This window comes from Hemitrygon akajei, chromosome 14, assembly GCF_048418815.1.
Source record: "Hemitrygon akajei chromosome 14, sHemAka1.3, whole genome shotgun sequence".
NCBI lineage: Eukaryota > Metazoa > Chordata > Chondrichthyes > Myliobatiformes > Dasyatidae > Hemitrygon > Hemitrygon akajei.
The window spans coordinates 5,539,522-5,555,796 of NC_133137.1; the positions used below are offsets into that span (position 1 = coordinate 5,539,522).

The window sequence follows — 16,275 nt, forward strand, 5'->3', positions numbered from 1 at the left end:
ATAATTAAACCACTGCGTTGCTTAGTAATAATTGTATCTTTCATTGGGGCAGGGCCTGTCTCACTTTATCCTTTAAAATTGTTCCGATCGTTGATCGACTGTAGCCTAAAGCTTTTCCAATGACCGATGGCGTAAGCAGAAACACTGCGGATTCAGAGCTTTGCTGGGTCCTAAAGACCACCGCTCTGAGACAGGTTAAATAAGGTCAGGGGTTCTGCTGGGTCCTAAAGTCCACCCCACTGAAACAGATTAAATAAGGGACTCGAGCATCCACATTTTTTTGTATCCGCGAAGGGTCCCAGAACCTATCCCTCGTGGATAAGGAGGGCTGACTGTACTAGAAATACAGGAGTACATTAGGTTGGATAAATCCAGAGGCTCTGTTAGAGTTTATTCCACGTTACAGTGGGAAGCAAGGGTGGAGATTGCTGGGACTCTGCCAAGTTTTTGTATTGTTGTAACCACAGTTGATGTATCAGGAGATTGGTGTACAGATAGTGTTGTTCCAATTAATTTACAGCCTAGTAAACTTTGCATTAGTGGTTGGGGTAGTTTTGGGAGCAGATTGAGGGACATGATTATCCATTTAGGAATGTGGGAACACCATTGTCATCAGTATGGTTTCAGGCAGGAGACTGCATCTATTTAAATTTTTTTTGAGAAGGTATCTAAGAGAATTGATAGAGGCAGAGTAGTAGATTTGGTTACATGACCTTGTTAAAGGCTTTTGACAAAGTTTCATATGGCAGATGATCGAAACACAAGAGATCAGGTGTGTTGGAAAAACTGGATCATGAATTGGATTGGTGATAGGAGCTAGAGGATTATGTGGATGGTTATTTCTTTGATTGGGTTTGAAACCTCTGAAATAAATGTAAATCATTTGGATGAGAAGGGTTGGAACCTGATCAGTAAGTTTGCAGATGCTGCAAAAATTAGTGGGCTGTAGATGGTGAAGAAGGTTGCCAGGGATACAGTGGGATGTAGGTCAGCTCAAAGATTTCCAAAGTGATCTATCACTTTGGAAAACCATTCTTGTAGGTGATATAGATTCAATGGCGGGGATCTTTAAGGAGTGTCAATGTACTGAGAGATCTTGAGGTGCAAGTCCATAGCTCCATGAAAATGGCAACACAGGTGGAGAGGGTGGTCTGCTTGCCTTCATAGGATTGGACTATAACCTAGCATTTGGGCAAGGCAATGGCTAGACTACCTTTGGTGTATTGTGTACAGTTTAGGTTGCCTCACTCTAGGAAGGACAATAGAGTGCAAAATAGATTCACCAGGCTCTTGCCTGGAATTAGTGGGGGTGTGGGTGGTGGAGAGGTGGCCTGTAGCTACAAATTGAGGTTTTTAGAGGCTTCTGACATTGAGAGGTTGAGATACGATAGATGCCAGAATCTTTACTGGGGAGGAGAGTCTATAGCTAGCTGGACCAAGTTTCAGGTGAGAGGAGAAACATCCCTCAGATCTCCTTTTAAATAGGTTTTATTTTCTGCCACACAGATGGTTAATATCCAAAACAAGCTGTCAGAAGAGATGGTAGAGGGAGATGGAATTACAGGTATTTGGATAGGAAGGGCATAGAGGGAACAGGGCTAATGTGGGCAGTGTGATTAATGTTGATTGGCATCACCATTGGCATGGATGATGGCAGAAAAGGCTCATTTGTGCTGCACAATTCTCATTCAGTGAATGTATGCTGGATATTTGTTGTCGAGAGTTTTTTTTGGTAGGTATCTGGTGCAGAATTCATTAAGGCAAATTAGATGCATATCTGTACTGCTCCTTCAAAATAATTGTTACTTGTATTACTGATCTGATAAGGTGTTTGTATTTGCCAAATAGAAGACATCAGGGACTAAAAAACAGTAAAGGGATTGCAAATATTAAATATCTGTTCTAAAGTTTAAGTTAATTGGTTTTGTTGGCTAACTGCCCATCTCTTCTATTCAAGCTGTCAGTTTGTGGTTTCTGAAGAGCAGGACTACAGTATTCACTTAGCTGACCCAGATACATTGGTGAACTGGGACTTTGTACAACAGGTGGTAAGTATTTTTGTATCTGGGGTAGTAAGGATGATTTGTTCTCTTCATTCCTTGGAGGATTGCAAAACAAATATTGGATCTACCCCAGAAAACATCTAATTTCACGGTCTAAACCTTTTGAAACTGTTTAGGATGCTTTAGATATTTAGGATGTTTAGGGTTAACTGTTTAAGATGGTTCCCTATAACGAGACCATCTAACACCAGAAAGCAAAAGTTCTCACAATCCACCTTATCTATGCTCTCATAATTTTGTATTTTTCTGTCCTGTTCCCCCTTGGTTTCTTCTGCTGAAGGAAACAAAGCCAAGCCAATCTATCCATTCTCTCCTTTAAAATTTTTTTTTATTGAATTTTCAAATAGGTTACAGAAAGAAGAAAAAATTGTCAACCCCTCCCCCCAAACATATCCCTATATAGAAGAAGAAAGAAAGAAAGAAAAAAGAAAGAAAGAATGCCTGGATATCGGAAGATCCCCACATGCTCCATGGAGTTCATAATAGCTTTAATATGTATATTTAATTCTTTCCCCAGATAACCAATAATTTTATCTTCAGAGCACCTATATATTTAATCCTATCTTTTGTAAATAAGGGCGCCAAATTTTCAGAAATATTTCATATTTATCTCTTAAATTATAAGTAATTTTTTCAAGTGGAATGCAGCTAAAATTTCATTCTTCCAACGATCTATACTTAAGTATGAATCCCATTTCCAAGCAACTGCAATAGCCTTTTTGGCTACCACCAATGCAATTTTCATGAATTCTTTCTGATATTTATTCAATTTGGATTTCAATTTTATCCTTCAATATTGCCTAGTAAAAATAATGTTGGATTATGTGGAAGTTGTATTCCAATAATTTGTTCCAGTAAAACTCTTAAATTTGTCCAAAAAGGTTGAATTTTAAAACAAGACCAAATAGTGTAAAAAAAAAAGTACCAATTTCTTGATTACATCGAAAACATTGATCAATTTGAGTTTAATCTATTTATTTTTTGTAGTGTAATATACATTTGATGTAAAAAGTTATATTGTACTAATCTTAGTCGAACATTTATTGTATTTGTCATACTGTCAAGACATAATCTTGACCTTGTTTCATCAATTTTAATATTCAAATCAGTTTCCCATTTTTGTCTTGACTTATGAATTCCTTGTTTAATTGCCTGTTTTTGAATCAAATTATATATACCAGAAATAAATTTTTTCATTTTTCCTTTATGAATTAAAGTTTTATTTCAGTAGGTTTTGGCAATAACATTGTTTGACCCAGTTTATCTCTTAAATAGGCCCTTAATTGGAAATTACAGAAAAGAGTGTTTTTTGATATTTTACATTTATTCTTTAATTGGTCAAATGACATTAATATACTTCCTTCAAAACAGTCTCCTATATATCTAATCCCTTTGTGAAACCAGTTATATAAAAGTTGATTATCCATTGTAAAGGGATAAGTTTATTTTGAATTAAAGGTCTCTTTGCTAATAAAGATTTCTGTATCTCATCATCAACATTTATCTTATTCCATAAATCAATCAAATGTTTTAATATAGGAGATTCTTTCTTTTCCCGTATCCATTTAGATTCCCATTTATATGTAAAATCTTCTGGTATATTTTCTCGTATTTTATCTAATTCTATTCTAATCCATGCAGGTTTATCTTCATCAAAAAAAGATGCAATAAATCTAAGTTGATTTGCTTTGTAATAATTCTTTAAAATTTGGTAATTGTAACCCTCCTAGGTCAAATTTCCATGTCAATTTTTCCAATGATATTCTTGACATCTTACCTTTCCAAAGGAATTTCCTCACACATTTATTTAACTCTTGAAAAAACTTCTGCATTGGTAGTGTTTGGAATAAATATTGTAATCTAGGGAATATATTCATTTTTACAGCATTGACTCTACCTATTAATGTTATTGGTAACGTCATCCATTTATCAAGATCCTCCTAAATTTTTTCAATAATGGCAAATAATTTAGTTTATATAAATTCTTTATATCATTATCAACTCTTATACCTAAATACTTTATACCATTTATCGGCCATCTAAATTGAGTTATTAATCTACATTGACTATAATCTCCTTTAGTAAGGGGTAAAATTTCACTTTTATCCCAATTTATTTTGTACCCTGATATTTTCCCATATTCTTCCAATCTAGAAGATAATTTACGCAACAAATGCAATGGGTTAGTTAGATAAATCAGAACATCATCAGCAAATAAGTTAATCTTGTATTCCTCCTGATTAACTCTGAAACCCATAATATCTAAGTCAGTTCTAATTAATTCAGCTAATGGTTCTCTCGCCAACACAAATAAAGCAGGTGATAATGGACAACCTTGTCTAGTTGACCTTGTTAACTGAAATGATGTTGAAATTTGGCCCTTTGTCACCACTTTAGCTTTGGGGTTAGTATTTAAGGTTTTAATCCATTTTATAAAAGATACTCGTAATCCATATTTTTCCAATACCTTAAATAAAAAAATCCCATTCCAATCTATCAAATGCTTTTTCTGCATCCAAAGTAACTGCCACATTAATTTCTTCCCTCTTTTGTGCCAAATGAATTATGCTAAGTAACCGAGTTACATTATCTGCCGATTGTCCATTTTTAATATATCCTGTTTGGTCCATGTGTATTAATTTTGGTAAGTATTTAGATAATCTATTAGATAAAATCTTTGCTGCTATTTTATAGTCTGTGTTCAACAAAGAAATAGGTCTATATGATGTTGGCTTTAAAAGATCTCTCTTTTTTTGGCAATACTATTAAAATAGCTGTCGAAAAAGATTCTGGAAGTTTATGCGTTCTTTCTGCTTGGTGTATTAGCTCCATAAAAGGAGGAATTAATAAATCTTTAAACTTCTTGTAAAATTCAGGCAGAAAACCATCTTCTCCTGGAGATTTATTACTCTGAAGTGATCCTAGAGCTTATTCGACCTATTTTAATGTAAAAGGCACATCTAATCCATTCTGTTCTTCCGAATTCAATTTTGGGAGAGTTGTTTGTGATAAAAACCTTTCTATCTCAACAATATCATTTTGTGATTCTGATTGATACAGTTCAGAATAAATTTTTTTTAAAGTTTCATTGATTTCTAAAGGTTTATAAGTAATTTTATTTACACTTGTTCTAATTGCATTTATCATTTTGGAAGCCTGGTCTGTTTTTAACTGCCAAGCAAGAATCTTGTGTGATCTTTCACCTAGTTCATAATATCTCTGTTTAGTTTTCATAATTGCTTTTTCTGTTCGGTATGTCTGAAGTGTATTATATTGTAGCTTATTAACAAGTTGTCTTTGTTTTTCTTCTGTCATGTATCTTGAGATTCTTTTTCTAATTTTGTAATCTTTTTCCAATTGATCTATTTCTACCATATATTCCTTAATTTTGGAAGTATAGCTTATTATCTGGCCTCTCAAATATGCCTTCATCGCTTCCCATAATATAAATTTATCATCAACTGAATGTGAGTTTGTATCTAAAAAAAACTGAATCTGTTTTTTTCATAAAATCACAAAAATCTTGACATTTTAATAATGAATTAAATCTCCATCTGTAAATCGATTCCTCCTTATCCATCATTATCATTGTCATTATCAAGGGGGAATGATCTGACAATATTCCTGCTTTATATTCCATATTTTTCACTCTGTCTTGAATATTCGTTGATAGTAGGAAAAAATCTATCCTTGAATAAGTTTTATGTCTATTTGAATAAAATGAATAATCTTTCTCTTGGGTTAATTCTTCTCCATATATCAATCAAATTTAAATCTTTCATCAATGATAAAGTTAATTTTGCTACTTTTAGTTTTGTAACAACCTTTGTTGACCTATCTAAAACTGGGTCTAGACAAAAGTTAAAGTCTCCACCTATTAATATTTTATTGTGTGCATCAGCCAAATTCAAAAAAGCCTCTTGTATAAATTTTACATCGTTTTCATTTGGTGCATAAATATTCATAAGAGTCCATAGTTCTGAAAAGATTTGACAATGTATAATTATATATCTTCCTGCAGAATCAATCAATACATTTTGTACTTTAATTGGTAAAGTTTTGTTGACCAAAATTGCAACTCCCCTCGCTTTTGAATTAAATGAAGCTGCTATAACATTTCCGACCCAGTCTCTCTTTAATTTCTGATGTTCTATCTCTGTTAAATGTGTTTCTTGTGTAAAAGCTATATCTATTTTCATTTTCTTAATGTATGTTAAAATCCTTTTTCTTTTCACCAGTCCATTAAGCCCATTAATAGTAAAATTTAAAAAATTCTGTAAATTAGTCATTTTTAACGGGGTTACTCCAGTCTATTTCAACTCTCATAGTACCTTGGGGAATTATTTTAAAATTCTCCATGTTGCTATGTGTCTCCCCTCCTATCATCCAGGCAAAGAAAGAAAGATAAAAGAAAAATAGATTATAAAGAAAAAAAAACAAAAAACCCCCTGCTAATGTTGTGAATGGAAAAAAACGCAACATTATCCCCCTCCGTTGTGCGGGTCATGGCAAACGCCATGATTACACACGTGAATCCCATAGCGATCGATTGGAAGTTCCCCTAGCTCCCCGTAACATGAAAAAAGTATATATAAGAGAAGAAAAAATATCACTACTCTCGATTAATATTTCTCAAATTTTTACCTTTCTCCCCCTGTATCATATAATTAAAAGTATATTTAAATATTCTTTTGTCCTTAATGTCCATCAATTCACTTCACTGTCCCCGTCTTCATCTTTAATCTGTTTCACTTTTAAATCTTTACTGTGTCTAGTGAATATTTGGGAGTTCTTGTGCAAACTCCTCTGCATCCAGATGATCAGTAAAAACCTTTTTCCGTCATCCAAAAAAATTATCAGTATTGCCGGGTGGCGCAATATAAATTTATAACCCTTTTCCCATAAAACTTTTTTTGCTGGATTAAATTCCTTCTTTCTCTTCAAAAGTTCATAACATATCAGGATAGAAAAGAACTGCTTTCCCTTCTATCATCAATGGCTCATTTCTCTTTCTGGCACATTGGGCAGCCGCCTTCAGGATCTTTTCTTTATCTTGATATCTTAAGCATTTTATCAAGATTGGTCGTGGGTTTTGATCAGGTTGAGGTTTTGGTCTTAAGGCTCTGTGGACCCTTTCGATTTCCATCAACTGGGTTCCCTCTTCCATTTCTAAATTTTCCGGGATCCATTTTTGAAAAAATTTTATTGGATCCTCTCCCTCTATCCCTTCTTTAAGACCAACAATTTTAATATTATTTCGTCTACTAAAATTTTCAAGCACTTCTATTTTTTCCAACAGTCGTTTTCTTTCTGATGTCCAGGCAAGAATATTATCTTCCATTTTATTCACACTATCAGTAGTGTCTCCCGTTATTTCTTCCAGCTTTTTAACTTTCTTGTCCGTTTTCTCCTGTTTTTTTCACCATTTTATCAAACATAGTCTTCATATTTTTAATATCTTATTATTTTTAATGTTTTTAATTCTTTTAATTCATGCATTATTTGCGCCAAAGCTTCTCTTATGTCTCCAGAATATCTTCCTCCAACCTCTTCCTGTTGTTCTTTTATCTCCTCATCTTCATCTGTATGTTCCAGAGAATCCGAATCCACCTCGGATTCATTTTCACTTCCACTCCCAATCATAGCTGGGATTTGTAGTTCAAATTGTTCATGTTTGCGCATGTCCTTTCCTTCGCGCATGCGCAGTTCCTGTTGTTCCTTCTTGGAGACTGTTGATGTTGCCGCCAATTCCTGTTCTGTATCGCCGGAGGTGAGATGCACTTGAGTCTGAGGCTTCTTCATGGCAGCCGGCCCAGCTTGTACTGTCTTCAAAGTAGCAGTTTTCTTCTTTGTCTGTTTAGGAGGCATATCTAAGAAAAATCCTGAGTAGTTTAGACGTAGTTTTTAGAAAATATTAACTAACTTTTCTTCACTTAATCATTAATTTATTTGTTTTTTACGGGAGAGCTGGATTTCCACGTCTCGATCCTACGTCATCACGTGACGTCCCCCCCCATCCATTCTCTCCTTGTAACAGAAGTATTTCATCCTAAGACACATCTGATAAATCTTTACTCTCTCCAGTGCAATTACATCCTTTGTAGTGACCAGCACTGTAGACAGTACTCCATCCAGCTCTAGCTGTGGCCTAACCAAAGTTTTTAAAAAGTCATACTATGATTGGGTGGAGACCAAGACCTCACTGCTCTATACTCAATGTCCCAACTGATGAAGGTAAGTACCCACGTGCGGCCTTTATCAGCCTGTCTACCAGGGCTGAAATGTACTGTGTCATTTGCGCTTGTACACCAAGGTCTGCAGTGCTTCCTAGGATTCTAAAATTCATGCTGTATGCACAAACTTTATTAGAGCCCCCTTCCCCGAATAAAAAGCATCAGGTCACATTTATTAGGATTAAATTCCATCTGCTGTTGTCCTACCCAATTTATTAATATCTCATAATCTCACCCCTCTTCATTATGTAGGACATGGTATTTTCTATATTTACATCCAAGTTATCAAGCAGCGAGGATCCCATGGTACATTGCTGGTCACAGGCTTCCAATCACTATCATCTCCCTCTGCCAGCTATTAACAAGCCAATTTTGAACCCAAGTAGCCATTTTGCCTTGGCTCCAATGGATATGAATTAGCCTTCTACATGGGACCTTGTCAACAACCTCAGTAAAGTCAATGTAGAACTACCACACTGCTGTCTCCGTTGTATTTGGGTATCTCTTTTAATAATTTAAAATAAAACTAAATGAAATTACTGGCACAGGATATCCTAACAAATTCATGCTGATCAATCCTAGCTTTTCCAGGTGTAGCTTAATCCTGTGTTTTTTCTTTTGCTCCCTAGAATCTTTTAATTCTTTTTCCCAATAATTTCCCTACCACTAACATTAGACTACCTGGCCTGTAGTTACTTGGCTTATCCCAGATGCTCTTCTGGGAACAAAAGTACACATTTGCTATCATTTGGCACTTCAGCAATTGGCCAGCAAAAGATTTTTATTTCATAGCTTTATAAGATGTATTTCAAGCTGCAATGGAAAGCAAGGAAGGAGAGTGTCAGGGGCTGGGCTACATTTCACAAGGCCTTGGGGATTTGTACAATATTTTTGCCCAATATAAAACATCTACATCCTCTTACCCAAATTTACTTGGATTTTCAGATGGCCATTGACAAAGTGCCACACATGAAGCTTGCTTAACAAGTTAAGAGCTAGTGGTATTAACAAAAGACACTAGCATGGACAGAAGATTGGCTGACTGGTAGGAGGCAAAGTGTGGGAATAAATGGGGCCTTTTCTGGTTGGCTCTTGGTGACTAGTGGTGTTCTTCTCATGTTGTATGTCAATTAATTAGATGATGGAATTGATGGCTTTGTAGCCAAGTAGGTGGAGAGCAGGGAGCATTGAGGAAGTAGGGAGTCTGCAGGAGGATTTGGACAGATTAGGAGAATGGGCAAAGAAGTGGCAGATGGAATATAGTGAGGGAAGTGTATTGTCATGCACTTCGGTAGAAGGAGTAAAGCCCTAGACTATTTTCTAAATGGAGAAGATTCAGAAATGAGAGGTGCAAAGGTACTTGGGAGTCCATGTGCAGGATTCCCTAAAGGTTAACTTGCAGGTTGAGTTGGGACTAGAATATAAAAGCGAGGATTTAATACTGAGGCTTTGTTAGGCATTGGGCAGACTGCACTTTAAGTATTGTGAGCAGTTTTGGGCTTCTTATCTAAGAAGGAATGCTCTGGAATTGGTGAGGATCTAGAGGAGGTTCACAAGATTGATGCTGGGAATAAAGTGTTTAAAAGAGGAGTATTTGATGGCTTTGGGCCTGTACCCACTGGAATTCAGAAGAACGAAGGGTAATCTCATTGAAATGAACATTGAAAGGGTGGATGTGGAGGATGATCCCTGTGGTGGATAAGTAAAGGACCTCAGGATAGAAGGACATCCCTTTAGGACAGTTGAAGAATTTCTTTAGCCAGAGGTTGGTGAATCTGTAGAATTCATTGCCACAATGGGTATGTTTTTGGGTATGTTTAAAGCAGAGGTTGATATGCTCTCAATTAGTAAGGGCATCAAAGATTGTGCGGAGAAGGGTTGAGAAAGATAGTAAATTTGTCATGATGGAATGGTGATGAATGGCTTAATTCTGCTGTAGTGGTCTTATTAACATGCTCTATAATGTTTCCACCACACCCTCTCTGAAATCTGCAACTGCATTGCATTTCTCTGTACTGAATGAATATGAGAAGTATTCATTCCACTTTCTCTTTCTCCGTGCATGGATTGCCTCTTTAGTCCCACATGGACTCTACTCTGTCCCTACTGAGGTGGAGAGTTTATGTGAAATATAAATATAAGCACAGACTCGTTGGGCCAAACAACCTGTTTCAGTGTTACCTGAACAAAAGATACCAAGTTTGTGACTGGTGCCAGACTATTTTTGGATTATCAATGCTGCAATCCTTTGAGTTTTCTTCTTTGCTTCTACAGTAGTATAATAAACTTTGCAGTGAACCTGGTTAGATGTGGTGTTGGCACCAGGACTTTGGTGAGCTGGATGCCAGATCCTAACAATTTCTGAATAATTGGATAACAGGACTACCACTGAATTTTTATTTCCAAATACTTGCCCAGTTTGGGAAATATCTTTGTTACAACCAGATTTGTTATGACTTTTAGATGCCGATAATTTGCAACTATGCACAGACCTTCAATTCTTTAACCTCTTTCTTGTCTGAAAGGTTTTCTTCATTGGACTTCAAACTTAAACAGGTTAAAGTCATCTCTCCTACTTTAGGGATCTGGCATGTATATTTAATTAAATTTAATTAATTGTAATTAAATGTTTTTGCAGCCTAGAATTTGTGTACACAGGAATATTAGGGGATTGGAGGTGGTATGTTTCAATACATACATAAAGGGGTGCTGGGACATTTGTCGGGGTGGTTTTGGGCTTGTACTCTGCAGAGACAGTCATGACTTTTGGGAGGGATACAGGCTCTGGGAGGACTGAGTGGACCTGCTGCCATGCTTTTGGAGTATGGTTTAGTTGTATCTTGTGTGCCTATCCCTGGTGTGATGATAAAATAGTGTAGTGTCTATTCAGAGATATTCATTTGACTTTGTCTCAGTCTTTTAGGGATGGGGAGGAGTTTGAGTTCTATTATTAATTACTTAGCTGTTTTGATCAATACTTACGGTAATCAGTTTTGATTCTGTGCTCTGTAATGGTGTATTGGTTATTAATACAGACCTTTTACTTTCAGCGTATCTGTAGTCATGAAGTCCCCTCGTGCCCAATTTGTTTGTATCCACCCTCTGCTGCAAAGATAACTCGCTGTGGACACATCTACTGTTGGGCATGCATTCTTCACTATCTGTCCTTGAGTGATAAGACCTGGGGCAAGTGCCCTATCTGTTATGAAGCTGTCCACAAAAAGGATCTAAAGAGGTGAGAGTTGGTTCTTTAATGATTATAGATCTACTAGTAGAACAGCTATAGTACTACTTTAGGATATGAATGAAGCCCTGTGTTACTATTGTCAGTTAGTTACAGTGATAAGGGAGAGGCAGCAGGGATATGCATTTTACATTTTGAATAATATTTAATGTTGAAATGGAACGTTTATAATCCCTTAGCTTCTTTGGCTATGGATACTATTTTTCCCCCTTCCCCTTGCTGGAGGAAATGACATGTTAAAATGCTATTTGAAAATTGTTTAAGACCACTTGTGAATATGCTTCATGGATATTGCATATACAGGTATGTGTCGCTTGATGTTCATGATATGTTGTGTGAAATTGGACGTTATGTGATTTGGACGTGCAAACACCATATTATATATAATACTTAGCAAACCTATATGGAGTACTGTATTGACTAAATGACTAAATAGCCAAGAACTTACACCAAAACTGTATACTGTACACTGTAATACATACATACACTATAATTTTTTATTTCATTTTAAACTTTTAAATTTCACTTTTTAAACTTTTATGTAAACACTTTCTTAGCCTATATCACACACAATTTATCATTGTGTGACATGCCTAAATCCCGAGCAATAGCATTCACTGGTTTTCCACCTTCATACCTTTTGTTTCACTTCCAAATCAATACTTTTCCTTTGCCTTTTGCTGTTGCTATCACTAGGAGTGGTTTTGCTGTGTTTGGAAGCTATGATGCACTTTGCGGTAATATTTTCTAAAGAAAATTAAACAGATAACGCTACTACACTCGAGCCGCGCGATGCATGAGATTGGTTATGTCCGCTACGTCACGTCCTCCGATTGGGACTATGGATGTATATGTGATCGGACATTGTCCGAATGAACGTTAAGCAGCGCACACCTGTATTAGAAAATTTAGAACTGCATGGTACAGTTTTAAAAGGCTAATTGGATCTGCTCCAATTTGCCCACTAGCAGTACAGGTCCAGAGCCGATGCCATCTCCATTGGCTCTTCACTCAACCCTGGATAATCTGGACAGCAAAGGTGCATACATCAGGATGCTTTTTATCAACTGCAGCTCAGCATTCGATATCATCATCCCCTCAAAACTAATCAATAGCCTTCAAGAGCTTGGCCTCAATAACTCCTTGTGCAATTGAATCCTCAATTTCCTCACTTACAGACCCCAGTTAGTTGAGATTGGCAACATCATCTCCACAATCTCCTTCAGCGCAGGAGCACGACAAGGCTGTGTGCTTAGACCCCTGCTCTACTCACTTTACACAAATGACTGTGTGGCTAAGCACAGCTCCAATGCCATATTTGAGTTTGCAGCCGACACCACTTGTAGGTTGTATCAAAGCTGGTGGTAAATCAGAGGAGGGAGACTGAAAATCTGGCTTAGTGGTCCCACAGCAACACTCTCTCACTCGTATGTAAGCAAGATCAAGGAGCTGATTATTAACTTTGGGAGGAGGAAACCAGAGGTCCGTGAGCCAGTCCTCCTCAAAGGATCAGAGGTGGAGAGGCTCAGCATTGAAGTGCAATTACAAAGGAAACGCAGCAACACCTCCACTTAGAAGTTTGCAGAGATTTGGCATATCTAAAACTTTGACAAACTAACATAAATGTCTGGTGGAGAGTATATTGACTGACTGCTTCACAGCCTGGTATGGAAACACCAATGCCCTTGAATAGAAAATGTTAAAAAAAAGGGGTATGGCCCAGCCCATCCCCCGTAAAGGTGTCCCCAACACTGAGCATATCTACACAGCTCCGTGTCACAGGAAAGCACCATCCATCATAAGGGACACCACCACCCAGATCATGCTCTCTTCTCACTTCATTAGGAAGAAGGTTCAGGAGCCTCGGGACTGAGGTTCAGGAACAATCATTGCCCCTTGGCCATCAGGCTCATGAGCCAAAGGGGATAATTTCACCTGCCCCATGTCTGATCTATGCCCACAACCTATGGACTCACTTTCAAGGTCTCTCAATCACGTGTTCCTGATAGTTACTGTTTGTTTATTATTTATTTCTTTTTGTGTTTTTGATTTGTTGTCTTTTGCACTTTGGTTGTTTGTCCATCCTGTTGGGTGCAATCTTTCATGGCTATTGTGGTTATTGTATTTATTGGGTCTGCCCACAAGAGGGTTGTATATGGTGACGTATGTGCTTTGATAATAAATTTACTTTGAACTTTAATTGTATGCTTGAGATACAGAAGCCAAACATGCCGTATACTTTGGAAGAGAGACCCAGGTCATTACTGAAGGTTACAATGTTTTAAGATGTTGAAGGGTTTAATGGGAGAAAGTGGGCCACCCTCAGTCCAATCTTGAGTTGAGTTGAGTTGAATCTCTAACTTCTGGTTTAACTTGTGTTGTAGTAAATAACACAATATTAAGCTGATAAAGCATTCCCCACTCACTCACCTTCTTTTTCCTTCTCCAAATAAGATGGAATGGACATAAGGTTAATGATGCAGCATTGGAAAAAGTACAGTAGCCATTTTATTAGGTGCGCCTACTCATTAATGCACATCTCATCAGCCAATCATATGGCAGTGACTCAGTGCATAAAAGCATGCAGATGTGGTCAAGAGGTTCAGTTGTGCAGAACATTCATTTGTATAGACCAAACATCAGAATGGGTAGGAATGTGATCTAAGTGACTTTGACTGTGGAATGATTGTTGGTGATAGACAGGGTGGTTTGAGTATCATAGAAATCTTGATCTGCTGGTATTTTCACACACAACAGTCTTTAAAATTTACAGAGAATGGTTCAAAAAAACAAAGCATCCAGTGTGTGGCAGTTCTGTGGGTGAAAACGTCTTATTAATAAGTGAGGGCAGAGGAGTATGGCCAGAAAGGTGACAGTAATTCAACTAACAAAGCAGACGAGCAGTTCTGAATGCACACATTGAACCTCGAAGTGGATGGGCTATAGCAGCAAAAGACCACACCAGGTACAGACCCCATTCCTGTTCCTATTAAAGTGGCCACTGAGCATACATTTATGCAAGCTTTCATGTATGTAACTCTTAAGTTGACTTTTTTAAAAATAAGATTTTTGTTACTGTTCCTTCTAAAGCCTAGGAAGATGTGGTCAAATCACAGATGCTGAGAAATATGACACTTGATACAAAGCAGACAGAATTAAGAAGAAATTATTCACTTGCTATATCTGATCTTAAAGCTGCTGTTGTGTGCACAGCTATTAAAATATTGTTTAAATAGTGGGGCATCTGAACTTCGGATTTTGTTTTCTGTCTGGAGCAAAGGACCATATTTTCAGGTAGTATTGTTTAAATGGGGATGAAGTTTAATTGGAAGAGGAATTTTGAAGGTATTCCTATGCAACAGCATTCTGTGCCAAGAGGAAAAAAGCATAGGTTTAAAGAGTTCATTTAAATCTTGCTGTTTTGGTCAGGTTCTGTAGGAGTACTCTATTGGCTTGACACAGCCTAATAGTCATTAAAATGGCAAGAGATTGAGATATAGAAATTTAGTGTGTATACTTCAGTGACCGAACACTGATTACATTTGAAATGTATTTATCCTGTTTTTTTTCTGGCAGCCTTCAGTTTTTTAAAAATAATGATTACTATTTGTAACACAATTTTAGCATGTGTTAGAATAAGTAACTGTCTTTCTCTGCCTTTTTCTACAGGATAAGGCTTCCCTTTAACCTCTGATATTTTAGTTCAGAGATCAGTCATTAGAGTAACGTACAAGCTGCTGGAGAAATTCAGCAGATCAGGCAGCATCAACGGAAAGGAATAAACAGTTCACGTTTCAGGTTGAGACCTTCGTTAGGACTCTATGGCAATCCCAAATCAGATGACAAGTCACCAGCTGATTTGGGTAGCCTGATTTCAGCTAGTGCTGTTTATAATCATTCATTTATGTGTTTGATATTGCTATGGCAAATTCCCTAGTGCGGGAGTACGTGCCTTCTTTTCTATTTCTTTACACCCACAGAGCTGAAATTGGTATGTTCATTGAGCGGCTGTAATCCTCTTGTGCCACCCTTTCTCATTTTATTTCTGATCTAGCTCTGTTTGCCGGTGTAACAGGGATAAAGATTTAATTATTTTGGACACAACCAGTGTAGTTTGCATTGTAACCCTTAGTGATTCATGTGTGTTGCTTTGTTTCAGTGTGATTGCCATGGAGACTCGCCAGTATAATGTGGATGATATGATAACCATGCAGTTGATGCGCAGGGAGAAAGGTGCCCTGATGGCTTTACCCAAATATTTGTGGATGAAACCAGAATCATTTCATTTGGGAGGTTAGTGGAAACATTATTTCAGATCCATGCTGAAAATATAGGGCAAAATACATTTAAAATTCTGGCTGGTTGAAGAAGTAGAGTTCAGTTTCAGCTGTCCCAAACTTGTATTGATCTAGAACTGCATAAACTAAAATATCAAAACATTAGCTGGCAGTAATTATATTTGCATCAAAGTGCTCTAATTGTTACATAAAGGTGGGTAGATAAAATGGGTAGAATTAAATGTAAACACATTATTTGAAAGTTATGTCTGTAAAAATAATTTGAAATCTCTTAAAGGAGTAATTTAGGCTTCATATTTATTAGGTTTAGTATCCGGAACTCAGTCAATTGTATGCTGTTGGCCAAATATTGATGGCCAATGTGGGGAATCTGTATTTGAAAACACAATATTTGAATTCTGTTTCAAAGTACTTGTTACCTTATAAGGCCTTTTTCT

At 36.8% G+C, this 16,275-nt stretch overlaps 1 protein-coding gene across 1 annotated transcript in view; it reads left to right on the forward strand.

Annotated features, from left to right (window-relative positions):
- rnf10 (ring finger protein 10) overlaps positions 1-16,275 on the forward strand; it is a 49,748-nt gene that overhangs the window by 11,872 nt on the left and 21,601 nt on the right. Inside the window, exons 4-6 of the mRNA XM_073065414.1 lie at positions 1,958-2,048; positions 11,347-11,531; positions 15,700-15,833. Of these exons, the coding sequence (XP_072921515.1) occupies positions 1,958-2,048; positions 11,347-11,531; positions 15,700-15,833 (410 nt within the window). The remainder of the gene's footprint in view (positions 1-1,957; positions 2,049-11,346; positions 11,532-15,699; positions 15,834-16,275) is intronic.